The 19,693-nt window shown below is 34.8% G+C and overlaps 1 protein-coding gene across 17 annotated transcripts in view; it reads right to left on the reverse strand.

Moving 5' to 3' along the window:
* Positions 1-19,693, reverse strand: part of N4BP2 (NEDD4 binding protein 2) — a 125,462-nt gene that overhangs the window by 73,095 nt on the left and 32,674 nt on the right. For 10 of the 17 annotated variants that reach the window (XR_012131758.1, XR_012131759.1, XM_073237720.1 and 7 more), the window contains 4 exons: positions 14,095-14,184; positions 12,088-12,430; positions 7,252-8,395; positions 1,273-1,397 (listed from right to left, as the gene is read on the reverse strand). Coding sequence is in view for 15 of the 17 variants with exons in the window: in XM_073237720.1 (XP_073093821.1) it covers positions 1,273-1,397; positions 7,252-8,395; positions 12,088-12,316 (1,498 nt within the window). In the remaining 2 variants the exon portion in view is untranslated. Of the gene's footprint in view, positions 1-1,272; positions 1,398-7,251; positions 8,396-9,802; positions 9,896-12,087; positions 12,431-14,094; positions 14,185-19,693 lie in introns of those variants that run through there. The other 7 variants (XM_073237722.1, XM_037002609.2, XM_037002607.2 and 4 more) reach the window with 5 other exon arrangements.

The raw sequence follows: 19,693 nt of genomic DNA on the forward strand, positions 1-19,693 counted from the left end.
GAACCTTGAAAACAATATGCTAAGTGAAAGGAAAGCCATTTACAAAAGATCACATTATATGACTCATTTAGATGAAATGCCCAGAATAGGCAAACCCTGTAGAAACAGAAAGTAAATTAGTGGTTGCCATGGGCTGGGAGAGGTTGGGGAGAAATGAAGAGTGACTTACTAATGGGCACAGGACCTTTTGGGGGTGATAAATATGTTTAAAACTGATTATGGTGATGGCTGCACAACTCTGATATGCTAAATGCCTTGATTTGTATCTCCAGAAAGTTGTTTAAAAAAAAGAGTTCTGCTATTAACTTAATATTATTGCTGTCATTGTTGCTGCTATAAGGGTATGTTGAACCATTGCTAAGCACTTTTCATTTTCATTTAACCTTTACAATACTCCTGAGAGGTAAATATTATAAAGCCCTTTTATAGATTATGACATGGGGCCTTGGAGAATGTAATTGCACAAGATCACAAAGCTAATCACTGGCAAATCCAATATTGCTCTTTACCACATCATACTGTTCCCTTTATTTTCATTTGTGTTGGTATCTTCATATTTCTGAGTTCTTACTTTAATAATTAGTTCAAGAAAGAATATAGAAAAATTTAACCATGTCTGCAGATGGCAAGCTCAAGAATTGCCCTCATGGTGCACTTATCAAAAAAAGGCTAAATATTGTTTATGTCTATCAGGAAGAATTGCCCATATAAAATTCAAACTATTCATAAATAAATATTTCTTGATAAAACCATCTTCAGTGAATAGTTGCACTGATAAAGAAATGAAGGTTTTACCTATGCTGCCCCTGCAGATTCAGTTTGTGGAGACCCATTTTTACTTTCACACTATCCTCCATAAAAATTTAACCAATCTGGGAAGACTGGTGGTTAACAGTGCAAATTCCATTTTAGGAAACAGGAACCACAGCATACCAGACAACTCTAACCATCCTGAGCTATTCTGAGACCCACATAGAAAATCTGATCTACTTCTGATAAGATCTCCACTGATTAAATAAGATGTAAACGTGCCATGCAATGTTATAAGCATTTTACAAAAATTAACTCATTTAATCCTCATAACAATTCTATATGACTACCTCTTTTACCTCTAACTATGTAATGTAAGAATTGTTTTAATTTTATATATACTTATACAACTACAGTGAATTATAACTTTTAAAAAGTTGTATGTCTCCCAAAATACAAATACTAAGTGGATTTTTTTTATATTGCTCTTAGTATTACCCAGAATCTGATGTCAATTCTTACCACGATTCTGGTTCCATTCATGTGCTTCTCCTAAGTACTTTACATCAAATTGGTACTGTCCATTTATGTAGAAATAGTCATCAGTACTAAGAATGACTCCACTTGGATTATCCTCTTGCAAAGTCCTGCAAATGACAAATGGAATTATTTTCATTATCTTTTCTTCTAAATTCTCTCTTAAATTTTACAAGGTCATAGTCCAAATAAAAAACACAAAGAAGAGATTTTATAATCTAAATAAATCATATTGGAAACCCTCAAACAGTTTGACTCTCAAGAAACGTGACCTAAGGCAAGTCTATTTTACTTTATTAAGTTATTATTTCAGAAACTTTTTTAATGTTATGAAGTCCATTAGCCTTAACTATAAATGTTTGCAGATTAACAAATTTTTAATTATCAAGAACACCTGGTAACTGAAAATGCTGAAGAACTCTAATCAGTCACAGGCATCTCCCTGACCTGACCATTTGATAAAAACTGATCTACTTCACCAGATCTAAATTAAAGGCCACGTTCAGATAGGCAAATACCTTGATATTTAACAAATCTTCTCAAGTAGATATGCAGATCTTTGTATATGGCATTATAAATTCAGTGAGTATGTCAAAAACACCCAGAAATATAATGTTAGTAGACTGTTTTTTGTTTTTCTTTTAATTTTCCCTATTTATTTTTACATTGTTGAGTGGAAGAAAAAATTTAAAACATAATCTTCAATTTGTTTTTTTGTTTTTTTGGTATCATTAATGTACAATTACATGAGCAACATTATGGTTACTAGACTCCCCTTATTATCAAGTCCCCATCACATACCCCATTACAGTCACTGTCCATCAGCATAGTAAGATGCTATAGAATCACTACTTGTCTTCTCTGTGTTATACTGCCTTCCCCATCTCTCACCCCTATATTATGTGTGCTAATTGTAATGCCCCTTTTTCCCCCTTATCCCTCTCTTCCCACCCTTCCTCCCCAGTCCCTTTCCCTTTGGTAACTGTTAGTCCATTCTTAGGTTCTGTGAGTCTGCTGCTGTTTCGTTCTTTCAGTTTTTTCTTTGTTCTTAGACTCCACAGATGAGTGAAATCATCTGATACTTGTCTTTCTCCACCTGGCTTATTTCACTGAGCATAATACCTTCTAGCTCCATCCATGTTGTTGCAAATGGTAGGATGTTTTCTTCTTACGGCTGAATAATATTCCATTGTGTATATGTACCACATCTTCTTTATCCATTCATCTACTGATGGACACTTAGGTTGTTTCCATTTCTTGCCTATTGTAAACAGTGCTGCAATAAACATAGGGGTGCATATGTGTTTTTCAAACTGGGCTGCTGCATTCTTAGGGTAAATTCCTAGGAGTGGAATTTCTGGGTCAAATGGTATTTCTATTTTGAGTTTTTTGAGGAACCTCCATATTGCTTTCCACAATGGTTGAACTAATTTACATTCCCACCAGCAGTGGAGGAGGGTTTCCCTTTCTCCACATCCACACCAACATTTGTTGTTGTTTGTCTTTTGGATGGTAGCCATCCTTACTGGTGTGAGGTGATATCTCATTGTGGTTTTAATTTGCATTTCTCTGATGATTAGCGATGTGGAGCATCTTTTCATGTGCCTGTTGGCCATCTGAATTTCTTCTTTGGAGAAGTGTCTGTTCAGCTCCTCTGTCCATTTTTTAATTGGATTATTTTTGCTTTTCGTTTGTGGAGGTGCGTGAGCTCTTTATATGATTTGGATGTCAACCCCTTATCTGATATGTCATTTATGAATATATTCTCTCATACTGTAGGATGTCTTTTTGTTCTACTGATGGTGTCCTTTGCTGTACAGAAACTTTTTAGTTTGATATAGTCCCACTTGTTCATTTTTGCTTTTGTTTCCCTTGTTCAGGGAGATATGTTCATGAAAGAGTTGCTCGTGTTTATGTTGAAGAGATTTTTGCCTATGTTTTTTTCTAAGAGTTTTATGGTTTCATGACTTACATTCAGGTCTTTGATCCATTTTGAGTTTACTTTTCTGTATGGGGTTAGACAATAATCCAGTTTCATTCTCTAACATGTAGCTGTCCAGTTCTGCAAACACGAGCTGTTGAAGAGGATGTCATTTCCCCATTGTATATCCATGGCTCTTTATCACATATTAATTGACGATATATGCTTGGGTTTATATCTGGGCTCTCTAGTCTGTTCCATTGGTTTATGGGTCTGTTCTTGTGCCAGGACCAAATTGTCTTGATTACTGTTGCTTTGTAGTAGAGCTTAAAGTCAGGGAGTGTTAATTCCCCCTACTTTATTCTTCCTTCTCAGGATTGCTTTGGCTATTCGGGGCCTTTTGTTGTTCCACATGAATTTTAGAACTATTTGCTCTAGTTCATTGAAGAATGCTGTTGGTATTTTGATAGGGATGGCATTGAATCTATAGATTGCTTTAGGCAGGAAGGCCATTTTAACAATATTAATTCTTCCTATCCATGAGCATGGGATGTGTTTCCATTTACTGCTATCTTCTTTTAATTTCTCTCATGAGCATCTTGTAGTTTTCAGAATATAGGTCTTTCACTTCCTTGGTTAGGTTTATTCCTAGGTATTTTACTCTTTTTGATGCAATTGTGAATGGAATTGTTTTCCTCATTTTTCTTTCTGCTAGTTCATTGTTAGTGTATAGGAATGCAACATATTTTTGTGTATTAATTTTGTATCCTGCAACTTTGCTGAATTCATATATTAGATCTAGTAGTTTTGGAGTGGAATCTTTTGGGTTTTTTATGTACAGTATCATGTCATCTGCAAACAGGGACAGTTTGACTTCTTCCTTATCAATCTGGATGCCTTGTATTTCTTTGCATTGTCTGACTACCGTGGCTATGACCTCCAGAACTATGTTGAATAAAAATGGGAGAGTGGGTATCCTTGTCTTGTTCCCAACCTTAAAGGAAAAGCTTTAAGCTTCTCACTGTTAAGTATGATGTTGGCTGTGGATCTATCATATATGGCCTTTATTATGTTGAGGTACTTGCCCTGTATACCCATTTTGTTTAGTTTTTATCATGAATGGATGTTGAATTTTGTCAAATGATTTTTTGGCATCTATGGAGATAATCATGTGGTTTTTGTCCTTCTTTTTGTTGATGTGCTGGATGATGTTGTTGGATTTTCTAATGTTCTACCATCCTTGCATCCCTGGGATGAATGCCACTTATCATTATAGATGATCTTTTTGATGTATTTTTGAACTCAGTTTGCCAATATTTTGTTTAGTATTTTGCATCTATGTTCATCAGGGATATTGGTCTGTAATTTTCTTTTTTTGTGGTGTGTCTGCCTGGTTTTGGTATGAGTGATGTTGGCCTCATATTCCCTCCTCTTCAACATTTTGGAAAACATTAAGGAGGATGGGTATTAGGTCTTCACTAAATGTTTGATAAAATTTAGGAGTGAAACCATCTGGTCCAAGTGTTTTGTTCTTAGGTAGGTTTTTGATTACCAATTCCATTTCCTTGCTGGCAATTTGTTCAGATTTTCTGTTTCTTCCTGGGTCAGCCTTGGAAGGTTGTATTTTTCTAGAAAGTTGTCCATTTTTTCTAGGTTATCCAGAGATTGTTAGCATATAATTTTTCATTCTTTGTATTTCTGTCATGTCTGTAATGATCTGTCCTTTCTCATTTCTGATTCTGTTTGTATGTGTAGACTCTCTTTTTTTCTTGATAAGTCTGGCTAGGGGTTTATTTATTTTGTTTATTTTCTCAAGACCCAACTCTTGCTTTCATTGATTCTTTCTATTGTTTTATTCTTCTCAATTTTATTTATTTCTGCTTTAATCTTTATTATGTCCTCCTTCTACTGACTTTGGGCCTCATTTTTTCTTCCTTTTCTAGTTTCATTAATTGTGAGTTTAGACTGTTCATTTGGGATTGTTCTTCTTTCCTGAGGTAGGCCTCTATCGCAATATATTTCCTTCTTAGCACTGCCTTCGCTCGTCCCACAGATTTTGCAGTGTTGAATTATTATTGTCATTTGTCTCCATATATTGCTTGATCTCTGTTTTTATTTGGTCATTGATCCATTGATTATTTAGGAGCATGTTATTAAGCCTCCATGTGTTTGTGGGCTTTTTCATTTTCTTGGTGTAATTTATTTCTAGTTTCATACCTTTGTGATCTGAGAAGCTGTTTGGTACAATTTCAATCTTTTTAAATTTACTGAGGCTCTTTTTGTGGCCTAGTATATGATATATACTAGGCCACAAATGGATATATGAGATAAAATATTAAGCACTGAGCATACATAAATGAACAAAAAAGACAAAAATTCTTGCACTACATTCTAGTGAATGTTCACTTGGTCTTACCTTTTATTACTTCTACATTTATCCTCTCTTTCATCACTAAGTTTTCCCTTCTCTGTCACTTCTTCCTTTCCCTTTAAATACATACCTATCTCAGCTATCTTCAAAATTTTTAACCACACTCTAAGGACCCCTTTCAGCGATTACTCGACTTCTCTCCTTCCCTTAACTGCTTTATTATCAATGCTTTCTTAACCATTTGTATTCCACCTTTGTAAAAACAAAGCTGTTTTTAAGATCGCCATTCGTGACCTTATTTTCAGTAAATCCAAAGCCTTTTTTCATAGCTTTTGTCCTTGGGTTGGCACACTAGCTTAATACTGTGGGCCATTCTCTCTGAGAAAACTCAGCTTCTATGTCTCTACACTTCGCAGTTATTTCTCTCTATTCATTCAAAAAATACATGTAAGTTTCTAGTGTGTGACAAGCACTTCTTTCTCTTCCCATTCTCTAAATGTACTTACTGCCTTTGGCTCCAAGGTCCCTGAATCCTAGTTTCTCAAATCTCTGTCACAGCTATATTACCTTTTAAGATATACTCCCCTTTCATTCCAATCTCTTTCACAAAATGCAGCACCATGACTGATTGTAATATCCATGATATTACACTAAAACATTTTATTATTGTTGGTGTTATTAAATCAATTGAGAAAGCCTGTAATATGTCTATAGAATATGCTTATAAGTATATGATTAGAGTATGTGTAAATTTATTGGAAGATAAATCCAGACAAAGAAAATCAGGAAAACAACTAAAAATGAGCTCATCAAAGACATTCCCAAGTATATGCATACTCACTAATTCTAGATGCACCCAGGATCAAAGAGAAAAGACCCAGCTAAGAATAAAATAGGGCAAAGAGTTAAAATTTGGAAGAAAAAGGGAAAAAAAAAAAAAGAACTGGCAAGTAAAAGATATTAGATGTAAATCTTCTGGAATTTAAAAAGGTGGGTAGGAAAGACTTTGGAAACAATACTCTTAAAAGTGCCACTGGAAAACACAATAAGGCTGCCTCTAACCCCAACTCCATTTTCCCAGACCAAGGTAGGCACAACCCACCTTACCTACAAAAGAGACACAAATGGATATATGAGATAAAATAATCGAGGGTGCTTTTGCAACAAATGAATCATTGAAAATTTGAAATTCTCTGACTACCAGTGATTCATCCCATGCTTTCTTCCTTCAAATCACACATACCTAAAAGCATTATTTAACAGCATGTCACAATAACAAATTTCTAACTCAGTAGAACTCATATTTAAAACATCTTTGAATTTAAAATCAATTATGGACCTTAACTCTATAATGAAAGTTGAATTCATCTTTCTCCCACTCAAATTAGTTCTCTTCCACATGAAGCTATTTCTGTTGATTTCAAAAGCTTACAAATTGGAATCATCTTTTTTTCATCTGTCTCTCAAAATAATATTCTGAGATGAAAGAATTCAATAAAAATTTCTGGAGAAAACATTGGTGTTAGTTATAAAGATTTAAAAAAATCAGTAAAAAGAAAATATTTTATGGGTTACTAAACATCTCTATTAAGCATTTCACCTATCCATACTCTGTTATAAATGTTTAAGTTCATGCATTATATATTTTTTAAAACTCAATTAAATCTCATACCTTGCCAGAAAAGATTTTCCTGATCCCGGAAGCCCTCTGAGAAGAACAAGAACTAGTCCAATATAAGATGATGTCTTCTTTCTTACAACCTGAGAAACTGAAGTTTCTTGTACTTGATAAGCATTTGTTCCCTCTTTATTTCTCCATACCTTTGTTGGAGAAGTGTGAGAAATAACTGGGGGAGGAAACGTATAGTTGACAGGTCTCCAGTGTGTAGTTGTGGTTACAACAGGAGATACAAAGCCATGGTTTCCTTGAAAGAGGTCAAAAGCAGGAATCATTGGATTCCACAATGGTGGAGGTGGAGGAGGAGGCAGCAGGAGAGGGAGAGGGGTAAGTACTGGGCAGTAATTCACATCCTTCCCCTTTGGTAGCAGTTCATTATGTTTGTGTGGCTTGAAACTGAATTCTTCAGAAGGCACAAACACATCAGGGACAGAAGGAGATTGCTGATCCCCCCCTATATCTAGCAAACCATGCCCCGGATTTTGCACAATAAGGTTTAAAGGAGCCTGAGGTTCACTGGCATCCAAATTTACATGGGCTTGAGAGACCTGAGTCTCAACACACTCAGATTCTAAAAGCTCTTTCTCTCTTTGATTGAGACTGCTACAACCCACTATACTGTCATTTGCTACATTTAAAGAACTGCTGAGAAGGCAATCTTCCAGTGCCAATGTGTTATCCTTTATAAAACTTTTGGACTCATTCAAAACTGACTGTGACATTAAGGGGTCTGAACTTAACAGAGAGGCTGAATTCTCTGAATTTTCACTGCTCAGATCTATGTTTTGTGTAGAAAGAATGGGAGTCGTAATACTTGAATCTGAATTTATAAATGCACTTGGGTCACTAAAACTGTTAACATCTTGCAAAGGCAAAAATGGGTATACTTGGTCATTAGGAGAAGAGTTCAGTTTCTCAAAAGCATTCTGTATTAAGGAATCCAAGTCTTCAGTTAGCTGCATATCCAAAAATGAATCCATTTTTGAATCTTCATTCTCTTCTTCAGGACACTTTTCCATTATTTCACGTCCTACAGCACTTACTCGGTTCTCAGAAGCAATGAAGCTTTTTGAAGATGATTCTTCTATCGTGGCATCAGTAGCAGATAATTCTAATAAACAATCCATGGCATTTTCAACTGTATAATAACAAGAACAATAACAACAATAAAATATATATTTATGTACTGAAAATAGTAAAATATGTTTGATTAAAATCCACTTAAAATTATGCTGGATTTTACAGTGAATGAAATACAGAGAAATTTATAAATATTGAACTCATTTTTTAAAGGTTAATCTTTTACTAATATACCAGCCTGTTTTAGTGAAGGGCTAGATGATGGAAACATGCAATGTGTTAGTTTCAGATAATGTTAGTTTCAGGCACATAAACCACCATCAAGTAGATATTCTCTGATGAATTTATTGAGTAAATGCAAATATATCTGTAATTGTATATATTAGGTTTTATTTATAAAGATCCTAAAACCAGCTGATTTATTAAACAAATACCTACTGCATGTCCTTTTCCTTTTAAGTATTAAGTGTTTTAAGTACTCTCTTAGTAAATCTAATCTGTCAATATGGTCCATGCTATGAATTTCACTTAATACAAACAAAATAAGTATGAGCATGTACTATTATTTATCAGGCATACTCTGTGCAAAGATGAGTAAGACACAGTTTTTACTACACTCAAAGGATTTTTTCAATCTAATGGAAGTAATTAAAGATAATTAAATTAGATGACAATTAGATATAATAATATATTAAATGCACACTTTTAGTACTATACATATGCCATAGCAGCCATATATAGGAGAGCAAGGAACATTTCACATAAGTTGATATGTGAACTGGGACTTAAATATTAAAAAGAAACTTGTCAGACACAGAAGGGAAAGACAAAGCCAGTCTTTAAAACACAAAGGATGTCTTAATACAGAGAAACTGGTTGGAGTGTGGGCACACAATAATATAGTGGGGATAAGAGAACAAATTGGACAGGGATATTAAGTGAAATTGGGTAAGATCCTGTATGTCATGGTGAGAAATATCAACTTTATTTTTTAATGGAAATTGAAGGAAAACTACCAGTCATAGATAGCAATTGGGCTAGAAGCCATATACATATCACCTTGCTGAATCCTCAAGTAATACTAGGAGGTATAATATTCCTAGCAAATAGTTGAAGAAAATTAAGTTCAAAAAGTTCATTCACTTGGCCCAAGTCACACAAATAAGTAACAGAGCCAGGACTGGTATGTCTGACTCCAATGCTGAGCTCTTTCTTTTATAACAAACAGGAAGTCATTAGAATTGTTAAACATTTGAAGTTTGGTTTGTTTTTGTGTTTTGTCATGTTTTATTTTAAGGAAGATAAATATGGAAAGCATAGCACAGTAGGTTAACAGCTCTGGTCTGGAGTCAGAACACTGACATTTAAATCTCTACTTGCTGGCTATGACACTCTGCACAAGTTACTTAACTTTCCTAAGCCTTGATTTTCTCCTATGCAGTATAGGGATAATAAAAATACCTACCTCATAGGGTTGCTGTGAGGATTAAATGAGATAATCCATGAAAAAGTGATGTACACAAGGAATGGCACCTAGTAAGCACCCAATTAATGTTCCCTTAAGAAGAAAAAAAAAGAGGGATTGAAGGGGGCATGCCTGGCAGAGAGACCAGTTAGGAGACTATAGCAATATTACAAAGGCCAGAAACCCTAAATATGGAAAAAAGAAAAAAGAAAAGCAAATATAAGATGTATTTCTATGAAGAAAAATTGTATGATAGAAAACCACAAGAGAAAAGATCAACCAAAAAAAATTTGTGTATATAATGAAAAATAGTATTAAGTAAATATAAGTGAACGATCAAGATGTATGTATGTGCATGTATGTATGGATATGTGTGTATACATACATACACACATATGTGAATATGTGTGTATGAATATGATATATATATATCACACAAATGTCCTTACAAAGTGTTGGAAAAAATTAGATGGTATAAAATGGTATGAAACAATGAAAAACAGAAGAAACATTAATAAAAATTATTTACAAAATGCTCAAAATTTCTTTTTATTTAGAAAAACACAAATTAAGGAAAGGTGAAATTTTATTCCTATTAAATTCTTAAAATACTACTTAATGCTATGGTTAAACCATTATACTTATACAGTGCTGGTGGTTTACCAATCACCACACTTCTTTGGTAAGCAATTTAGCAGTGTTTCCAAGAGGTGAAAACTGTTCTTACCCTGTGACACAAGAAAATAAAACTCTGGGTCTAAGAAAAAAAGCCAAAGAAGGAAAAGAATATATATACCAAGATACCCTCTGCAATTTTAGTTATCATGAAACATTTAGATATAATTAAATAAATTAGAGCACAACTCAGTGGAATATTAGAAAGCTTTAAAAAATAAATTTAAAGATTACAGCAACACTGAAAAAATGCCTCTTAAGTTTAAAAACCAGAATATAAAATTTCATCAATGCTATTATTCAAACTATTCAAGATATCAGTATTTATGAACAAGGTGTAGAGAAGATCCTGGAAAAAAGAAATGTTTTTTATTAGGATGTAAGGGTAATATATTTTTTTTGCAATTCCTCATGGCTGTTTGTATATGTGCAACAAATTTTAAACACATCAAAATTAGGAAATAGATGTTGAAGTCATAGATAGAATTCTATATACTATCATCTCTGAGCATCACATGGACTGCTGAAAACTGATTTTCTGCATACATATCAAAGCAGATAGATAAGATATGATCACATCAGAGACCACATAATGAATAAAAATGGAAGCTTATCACACATTACCAGAACGTCCCACGTCTAGAATAATTTTATCATATACTAATCAAGGTTAACAGCAATACTAAGAATCAACATTTAATTTACTCAGGCAGTCAACTTTTGACAGTTCCCCCTCTGAAGAACATACTTTAAAAGAATTCAACAATTCTTTTAACTGAACAATTCTTTTAATTGAAAACTTTACCAAAAAAAAAGATCACTCAATCCTCACCGAAAAAATCCTATGAGTTACATATACTATTATTTTCCTCATTAACGGAGAAGAAAACTGAGACCCAGAGAGGTTAAGTGGCAGAACTGGACATCCAACCTAGGTTTTCTGACTCTAAAGCCAATGTTTTGAAACCACTCTACTTTACTAGCCTCAACTCTTTATCAGCTCTCATTCCCACAATTATAGTTACCTTTTCACTCAATAAATATTTACTGAAGTCCTACTGTGAGTCATTTGACAAAGCAGTTTTTAAAATTTCTGTGTTTCTGGAGCTTATATTCTAGACAGTGGTTCTCAACTGGGGATGACTCCGCCCCCCAAGAGACACATGACAATATATAGAGGCCTTTTCAATTGTCACAACTGGAGGGGGTGCGGAGACTGTGTGCTACTGGCATCTGCCAGGTACAGGCCAGGCATGCTGAACATCCTATGAGGCACAGGAAAGCCACGCACAACAAAGGATTATCCAGTCCAAAATGTTAAAAGTGCCAATCTGTTCTAGAGGGAAGATAAAAAGAAATAACATAGAATATGATATCTATACATACATCTTACATCTAGTACTGTATATTTCTTGAAAGTAAAAACCATGCTTTATTCTCCTTCATATCCCTCATAATGCCAAACTTAGTACCTTGCCCATAAGAGATGTTTAATAAATGATGAACAAAATAGAAATAAAGCAGTTGTTTTTCTGTATTACTACAGTCATGGCATAATACATGAAGTCTTCTTGTAAGATGCAAAGGGTTCAAACTAAACTTTTTCTCACCTTTGAAATCACATTCAGAAAGCATCAAATACACTACATCGGGATCCAGAGCAGAAAACATCTCTGACATACTGGTGAAGAGTTCTTCCTGATCAACTTTTGTCTCACACATGGAAAGAAGAGTAGTGGGTGGCTCCTCATGACTAGCAACACTGGATACAACAACTTCCTTAGAGTTTGCAGTCTTCTGAAAAGGATTTCCCCCAAGGCTTTTCCTTCTCCTTGGCATTTTGACTTCCAAAACTAAAATGTTTCCCCTTTCTTACTTAAGATGTTTGATATTTAAGTCATACCTCAAATAAAACAGGGTTAATTATCTTGCACAGTCCAGCAGTAATAGGACCTAAAATAGAAAGTAGAAACACTCAGACTATATAGTTATAGTTCCATCTAAAATTGGAGTAGCATCTTTATTTAACTCTAAGAGAATACCATCTACTCTGGCAGCAAAGCCAAAAAGCAGTCAAAATATTTCTCTCTCCAAAATATTCAAGTTTTGCCAGAATTGAACATGTTAAAAATTAGGATATTAAAAATGTATTTCCAGAGCAGTGCATATACTGCTTTAATATCATTACTTTATTTTTTTTAAACATAAAACAGTATTCATAATAAGAACATGACTGAACACCAACATCTGATGTCTAACAGGCATCATAAAATTAACATGTCCAAAACTGAGCTCCTGATCCTTCGTACCTGCTCTTCCCAGGCTTTCTCATCAATTAATGCAATCTTTCTAACTGCTCAGGTCAAAATCTTATAATAATTCTTGACTCCTCTTACCCCACATAAAATTAGTAAGCCAATTCTGTCAATGCAACCCTCAAAATGTAACCAGAATATGATCATTCTTTACCATCTCCACTGCCACCACAGCCTCTTACCTGGATTACTGTTAAGTCTCCTACCCAATGTCCCTGCTTCTGCCTTTGCCCCTTCAGTCTATGGAGCACAGCAATCAGAGTGACTAAGCTAAACCACAGGTCAGATCATGCTTCTGTTCAGCTAAACTATCCACTAGTTTCCCACCTCACTCAGGGTAAAGACCAGCGCCCTTAAAATGACTTATAACCCAGACACGTGTTGCTTCAGTGCTGCCACCCCAATCCTCTTTCCCTTGCTCGCATCACTCCAGCCACACATCACCTCCTTGTTCTTCAAACACACCAGCCATGCTCCCACCTGGGAACATTTATATTTTGTTCTATCTAAATCACTATTCTCCCAGGTATCTAGATTTATTTCATATCATTACTTGTGTGTTTCCTTCTCAGGAAATCAGCCCACTAACACCACTTATCCTTTCCTTACTTGAATTTTCTCCATTAAAGACTCACCATCTTCTAACATAGTATATCTGTGTATGTTTGACTGTTTGTTGCTTATTTATTTACTATCAGTTGACTGCCTGATTAACTGTATTTACTACTCATATTCTAAATAAATAAAGTGTAAGCTCCACAAGGGCAGGAACTCATAGATCTGGAAAATACTAAACAATCTATTTGGTTACTTTTCTTGGATATGTTTAATAAACATTTCAAACTTAACATTTCTTCAACTAAATGTTTCTCCCAAATTTGATCTAACCATATGGTCTGGCTACCATCATCTTTCACCTGTATTTGTCTCCTAAATGGTCTCCCTGCTTCCCAACCTTGTTCCAACAGTCTATTTTCAACATGCCAGTCACCAAGATCTTCATACAATATAATTCAAAATGAATCAGGGTCTGCTCTACATCTTCAAGTGGTTCTCCACGTCACTCAGAGTAAAAGCTAAAGTTCTTACAAGAGCCCACCTGTCTGCTGGTCTTTGACATTCTCTTCCCTAAGTCTGCATTGTTAATACTCTTTTTTAAATTATTATTCAAGTGTCACATTCGATTTCTTCCTTGATTACCCAATTTAAAATCATATTCCCCACTCCCTCTGTCCCATCCTCCCTCTCCTATTGATAACCACCCACTGCCCTTAACAATTTCTTACATACTACATAATTTACCTTTTAATTTAATTTATTATGTCATAGCTCTCTCCAACTTCCAGAACTGCAGTCAATATGGCAGCCACCAGCCACTTGTGCCTATTTAAACTTAATTAAAATTAAACAAAATTACATTTTTATATATTAATATCAAAGAAAGTAGAATTTCGGGCAGAACAGATTGCCAGAGACAGAGAAGTACATTATATAATCATAAAGGATCAGTCCACCGACGTGACATAGTAACACTTATGTGTATTCATCAAACAGAGCCATCAAATAAACAAAGCAAAACTGACAGAATTGAAAAAAGAAATAGACAAATCCACAATTATAGTTAGCGACTTCAATACCCCTCTCAACAATTGATAGAAGAGAGAAAAAGATGACAAAGTAGGAAGGCAAAGCAGAACCCTCCTCCCAGGGTACAACCAAAGCAACTACAGCAAATACAACTAACCCTAAAAATGACTTGCAGATTGCAAAACAAGCCACCTACATCTGGGGAAGAAGAGAAGATAACACTGAGAAGGGTAAAGTGGCAGAATCACAATCAATCAGAACCCAAGCCCTTTCCTCCATCCCAGACCACAAGAAGGAGGGAGAAGAACAAAATGGGGAGAGGATAAGTGCTCAGGAATCCTGCACACCAGGCCCTGGAGATCCGCTCTGGGAACACAAGTCCACAGTGCATTGGGATTTGGTGATTAATGGGGCTAGACACCAGGCAAAGTAACAGTCATAAAGATGCTAACTGACCTGGAAAAAAAAAATAGAGGTGATCTCAGTGAGAACTTCAACAAAGAGATAGAAAATATGAAAAAAAGTCACTCAGAGCTAAAGAATACAATAACCATAATTAAAAATATAATGAAGGGAAGGAAAAGTAGATTGCTACCTATAGTGAAAAGAATCAATAAGATGGAAAAATAGAGAACAGGAAAACAACTAAGATGAGGAACAGAAAACTAAAAGAATTTCTAAGAATGAGAGGATGCTAAAAGAGCTGTGTGACAAATCACAACAAAACAATATTCATATTAACAGAAGTACCAGAAAGAGAAGAGAGAGAGAGAGAAAGAAGTAGAAAGTCTCTTTGAAGACATAATTGCTGAAAACTTCCAATCTGAAGAAGGAAACAGACACCCATGTCCTGGAAGAACAGAGAGCCCCTAACAAAAGGAACCAAGAAAGATACCACCAAGACATATAGTAATGAAGAAGGCAAAGATTAAAGATAAAAAGAATTTTAAAAGCAGCAAGAGAGAGGCAGGCAGTTACCTAAAAAGGCAATCCCATAAGGCTATCAGCAGATTTCTCAGCAGAAACTTTACAGGCCAGAAGGGAGTGGCATGAAATATTTAATGTATTAAAACAGAAGGACCTTCAACCAAGAATCCTCTACCCAGCCAGCTTATCATTCAGAATTGAAGGAAAGATTAAGTTTCCTGATAAACCAAAGTTAAAGAATTCACCATCACTAAACCAGCCTTACAGAGTATGTTAAAGGGATTTCTGTAGCTGGAAACATTCTTCAGCCTGAATACTTTTCATCAGTTAAAATAAACACACCGTAAAGGCAGTAAACCAATTCCTTACTAAGCAACTATGAAGTTAAAAAAAAAAAGAAAGTAGTAAAATCAACCATCCACAAAATCAGTCAAAGAATACACAAATAGTGCAGATTATAACATTTACTACATAAAGTGTGGAGGAAGAAAAAAAATAAGAAAGAAGTACTTTTAGACTGTGTTTGAAATAGAGCAGCCATCAACTTAATATAGACAGATATACAGGAAACTATGAACCTTATAGTAAACACAAACCTAAATACTATAATAAATACACAAAAAAATTTTTTAAATCCAAGCATAACACTAAAGAAAACCATCAAATAACAAGAGAAGAGTATAAGTGAGGAAGGAACAGAGAGAAACTATAAAAACAACCAGAAAACAATTAATAAAGTGACTATAAGTACATACCTATCAATAACTGCCTTACATGTAAATGGACCAAATGGACCAAAAGACATAGGGTGGAGGAATGAATATAGGCTGCCTACAAGGAACTCATTTCAGACCTAAAGACATATACAGACTGAAAGTGAAGAGATGGAAAAAGATATTTCATACAAATAAAAGGGAGAAAAAAGCAGGAATAGCAGTACTTATATTAGGCAAAGTAGACTTCAAAACAAAGAAAGTAACAAGAGACAAAAATGGACATTACATAATGATAAAGGGATCAGCCTACCAAGAGGATGTAACAATTGTAAACATGTATGCACCCAACTCAGAGCACTAAAACATATAAAACAATATATACTAACGGACCTAAAGGGGGAAAGAGACAACAACACAATCATATTAGGAGACTTTAACACTCCACTTACATCAAAGGACAGATAATTCAGACAGAAAATAAAGAAGCTGAGGCACTGAATGACATATTAGAACAGATGGACTTAACAGATATATACAAGACTTCCACCCGAAAACAGCAGGATACACAGTTTTCTCAGGTGCACATATAACATTCTCCAGAATAGACCACACAGGATACAAAAACAGCACCAATAAATTCAAAAAGTTTGATGTAACAAGAATCTTTTCAGATCACAATGGTATGAATCTAGAAATCAATTACATGAAGAAAACAAAAAAAAAACCCCATTAACACATGGAGGCTAAACAGTATGCTTCTAACCTCCACAAATGGATCAACAAACAAATCAAACAGGAAAGTAAGGAAGAAAGGAACAGACAGAAACTACAAAAACAACCAGAAAACAATTAATAAAGTGGGTATAAGTACATACCTACCAATAACTGCCTTACATGTAAATGGACCAAATGGACCAAAAGACATAGGGTGGAGGAATGAATTTAGGCTGCCTACAAGGAACTCATTTCAGACCTAAAGACATATACAGACTGAAAGTGAAGAGAATGAAATGAAATGAAATGAAATGAAAACACTGTTTACAATAGCCAATGGAAACAAATGAAAACAAAATTACAACAGTTCAAAATATGTGGGTTTTGCCCCAAAAGTGGTCCTCAGAGGCATGCACATATGCATAAAAGCCTACCTCAAGAAACAAGAACACTCCCAAATAATGTCTAAACTCACAATTAATTAAACTGGAAAAGAACAAATGAAACACACAGTTAGTAGGAGGGACATAATAAAGATCAGAGCAGAAATAAAGAAAATAGAGAAGATTAAAACAATAGAGAAATTCAACAACCAAGAGCTGGTTCTCACAGAAAATAAAGAAAATAGATAAACCCATAGCCAGACTTATCAAGAAAAAGAGAGTACACAAACAAAATCAGAAATGAGGAAATAGTTGAAACAGATACCACAGAAATACAGAAGAAATTATTAGAGAATTCTATGGAAAATTCATATGCTAATAAACTGAACAACTAGACAAACTGGACCAATATTCCAGAAAACTGTAATCTTCCAAGACAGACCCAGTAAGAAACAGAAAATCTGAACAGACCAGTTACCAATAACAAAATTGAACTGGTAATCAAAAACTCTCAAGAAAAACACACCTCAACAAACAAAAAGCAAATAATCCAATTAAAAAATGGTCAGAGGACCTGAACAGACACTTCTTCAAAGAAGAAATTCAGATGACCAACAGACACATGAAAAGATGCTCCACGTTGCTAGTCATCAGAGAAATGCAAATTAAAACCACAATGAGATATCACCTCACACCAGTAAGGATTGCCACCATCCAAAAGACAAACAACAACAAATGTTGGTGAGGTTGTGGAGAAAGGGGAACCCTCCTACACTGCTGGTGGGAATGTAAATTAGTTCAACCATTGTGGAAAGCAGTATGGAGGGTCCTCAAAAAACTCAAAGTAGAAATACCATTTGACCCAGGAATTCCACTCCTAGGAATTCACCTTAAGAATGCAGAAGCCCACTTTGAAAAAGACATATGCACCCCTATGTTTATCGCAGCACTGTTCACAACAGCCAAGAAATGGAAGCAACCTAAGTGTCCATCAGTAGATGAATGGATAAAGAAGATGTGGTACATATATACAATGGAATGTTACTCAGCCATAAGAAGAAAACAAATCCTATCATTTGCAACAACATGGATGGAGTTAGAGGGTATTACGCTCAGTGAAATAAGCCAGGCGGAGAAAGACAAGTATCAAATGATTTCACTCATCTGTGGAGTATAAGAACAAAGCAAAAACTGAAGGAAGGAACAAAACAGCAGAGGACTCAAAGAACCCAAGAATGGACTAACAGTTACCAAAGAGAAAGGGACTAGGGAGGATGGGTGGGGAGGGAGGGATAAGGGGGGTAAAAAGAAAGGGGGCATTATGATTAGCATATATAATGTGAATGTGGGGGGGCACAGGAAGGGCTGTACAACACAGAGAAGACAAATAGTAATTCTGCAGCATGTTACTACCCTAATGGACAGTGACTGTAATGGGGTATGTGGGGGGGAATGGTGATGGGGGGAGTCTAGTAAACATAATGCTCCTCATGTAATTGTAGATTAATGATACCAAAAAAAATGCAAAGTACAATATTGTCAAGAAATGTGAGTTGGAGCTTAAGTTTGGTGTAGGATTATCTTCTGGTAGTAGAGCTGAAATGACAAAAAAGCAGTCTTAGGTAGTTATACAGATTAAGGAATTCATGCCATGAAATACATTAACACACTGGTTCATCAATGAAGTCTTGTTATTAAAAGACAAAACAAAACTACCAAATGAACTTAACAGTGTGTATAGTGATGTAGTAAGAATTTTCAATTATGTAAAGGTTAATGTATTAAATTTGGGTTATTCATTTCATTTTATGATAGTATGGAACTGATAATTAACAACTGTTATGACATTCTGAAAATGCTTAGAGGGGAAAGTGCTATCAAAAATGGTTGAACTACAAAGAGGCAGTTTGATCTCAATGTCTTAATGATTTTTTAAGCAGGCTTCATTAAAAACAAAAATGGCCATAAAATTAACATTTAATAAAGAGAAATAAATGGTTAAAAAAAAACTCTCAACAAATAAAATCTAGGACCAGATGACTTCACAGCTGAATTCTACCAAACATTTAATGAAGAGCTAATACCCTTCCTTTTTAAAGTATTCCAAAAAGTAGAAGAGGGGAGAATACTTCCAAACATATTCTATTAGGCCAGAATCACTCTAATACCAAAACCAGTAAAAGCACTACCAAAACCAGATAAAAGCACTACAAAAAAAGAAAATTTTACACTAATTTCCTGATGACCATAGAGGCAAAACTCCTCCTCAGCAAAATATTAGCAAACCAAATTCAAAAAGACATAAAAAGGATCATCCTTCTGACCAAGTGGGATTTATTACAGGGATGCAAGGATGGTGTAATATTTCAAAATCAATCAATACCATAAACCACATTAACAAAAAGAAAGATAAAAACCACATGGTCATCTTAATACATGCTGAAAGGGCATTTGACAAAATTTAACATACATTCATGATAAAAACTTTCAACAAAATGGGTATAGAGGGCACATACCCTAACATAATAAAGGCCATATATGACAAACTCATAGCCAACATCATACTCAATGGCA

The sequence above is a fragment of the Manis javanica genome, chromosome 5, assembly GCF_040802235.1.
Source record: "Manis javanica isolate MJ-LG chromosome 5, MJ_LKY, whole genome shotgun sequence".
Classification (NCBI taxonomy): domain Eukaryota; kingdom Metazoa; phylum Chordata; class Mammalia; order Pholidota; family Manidae; genus Manis; species Manis javanica.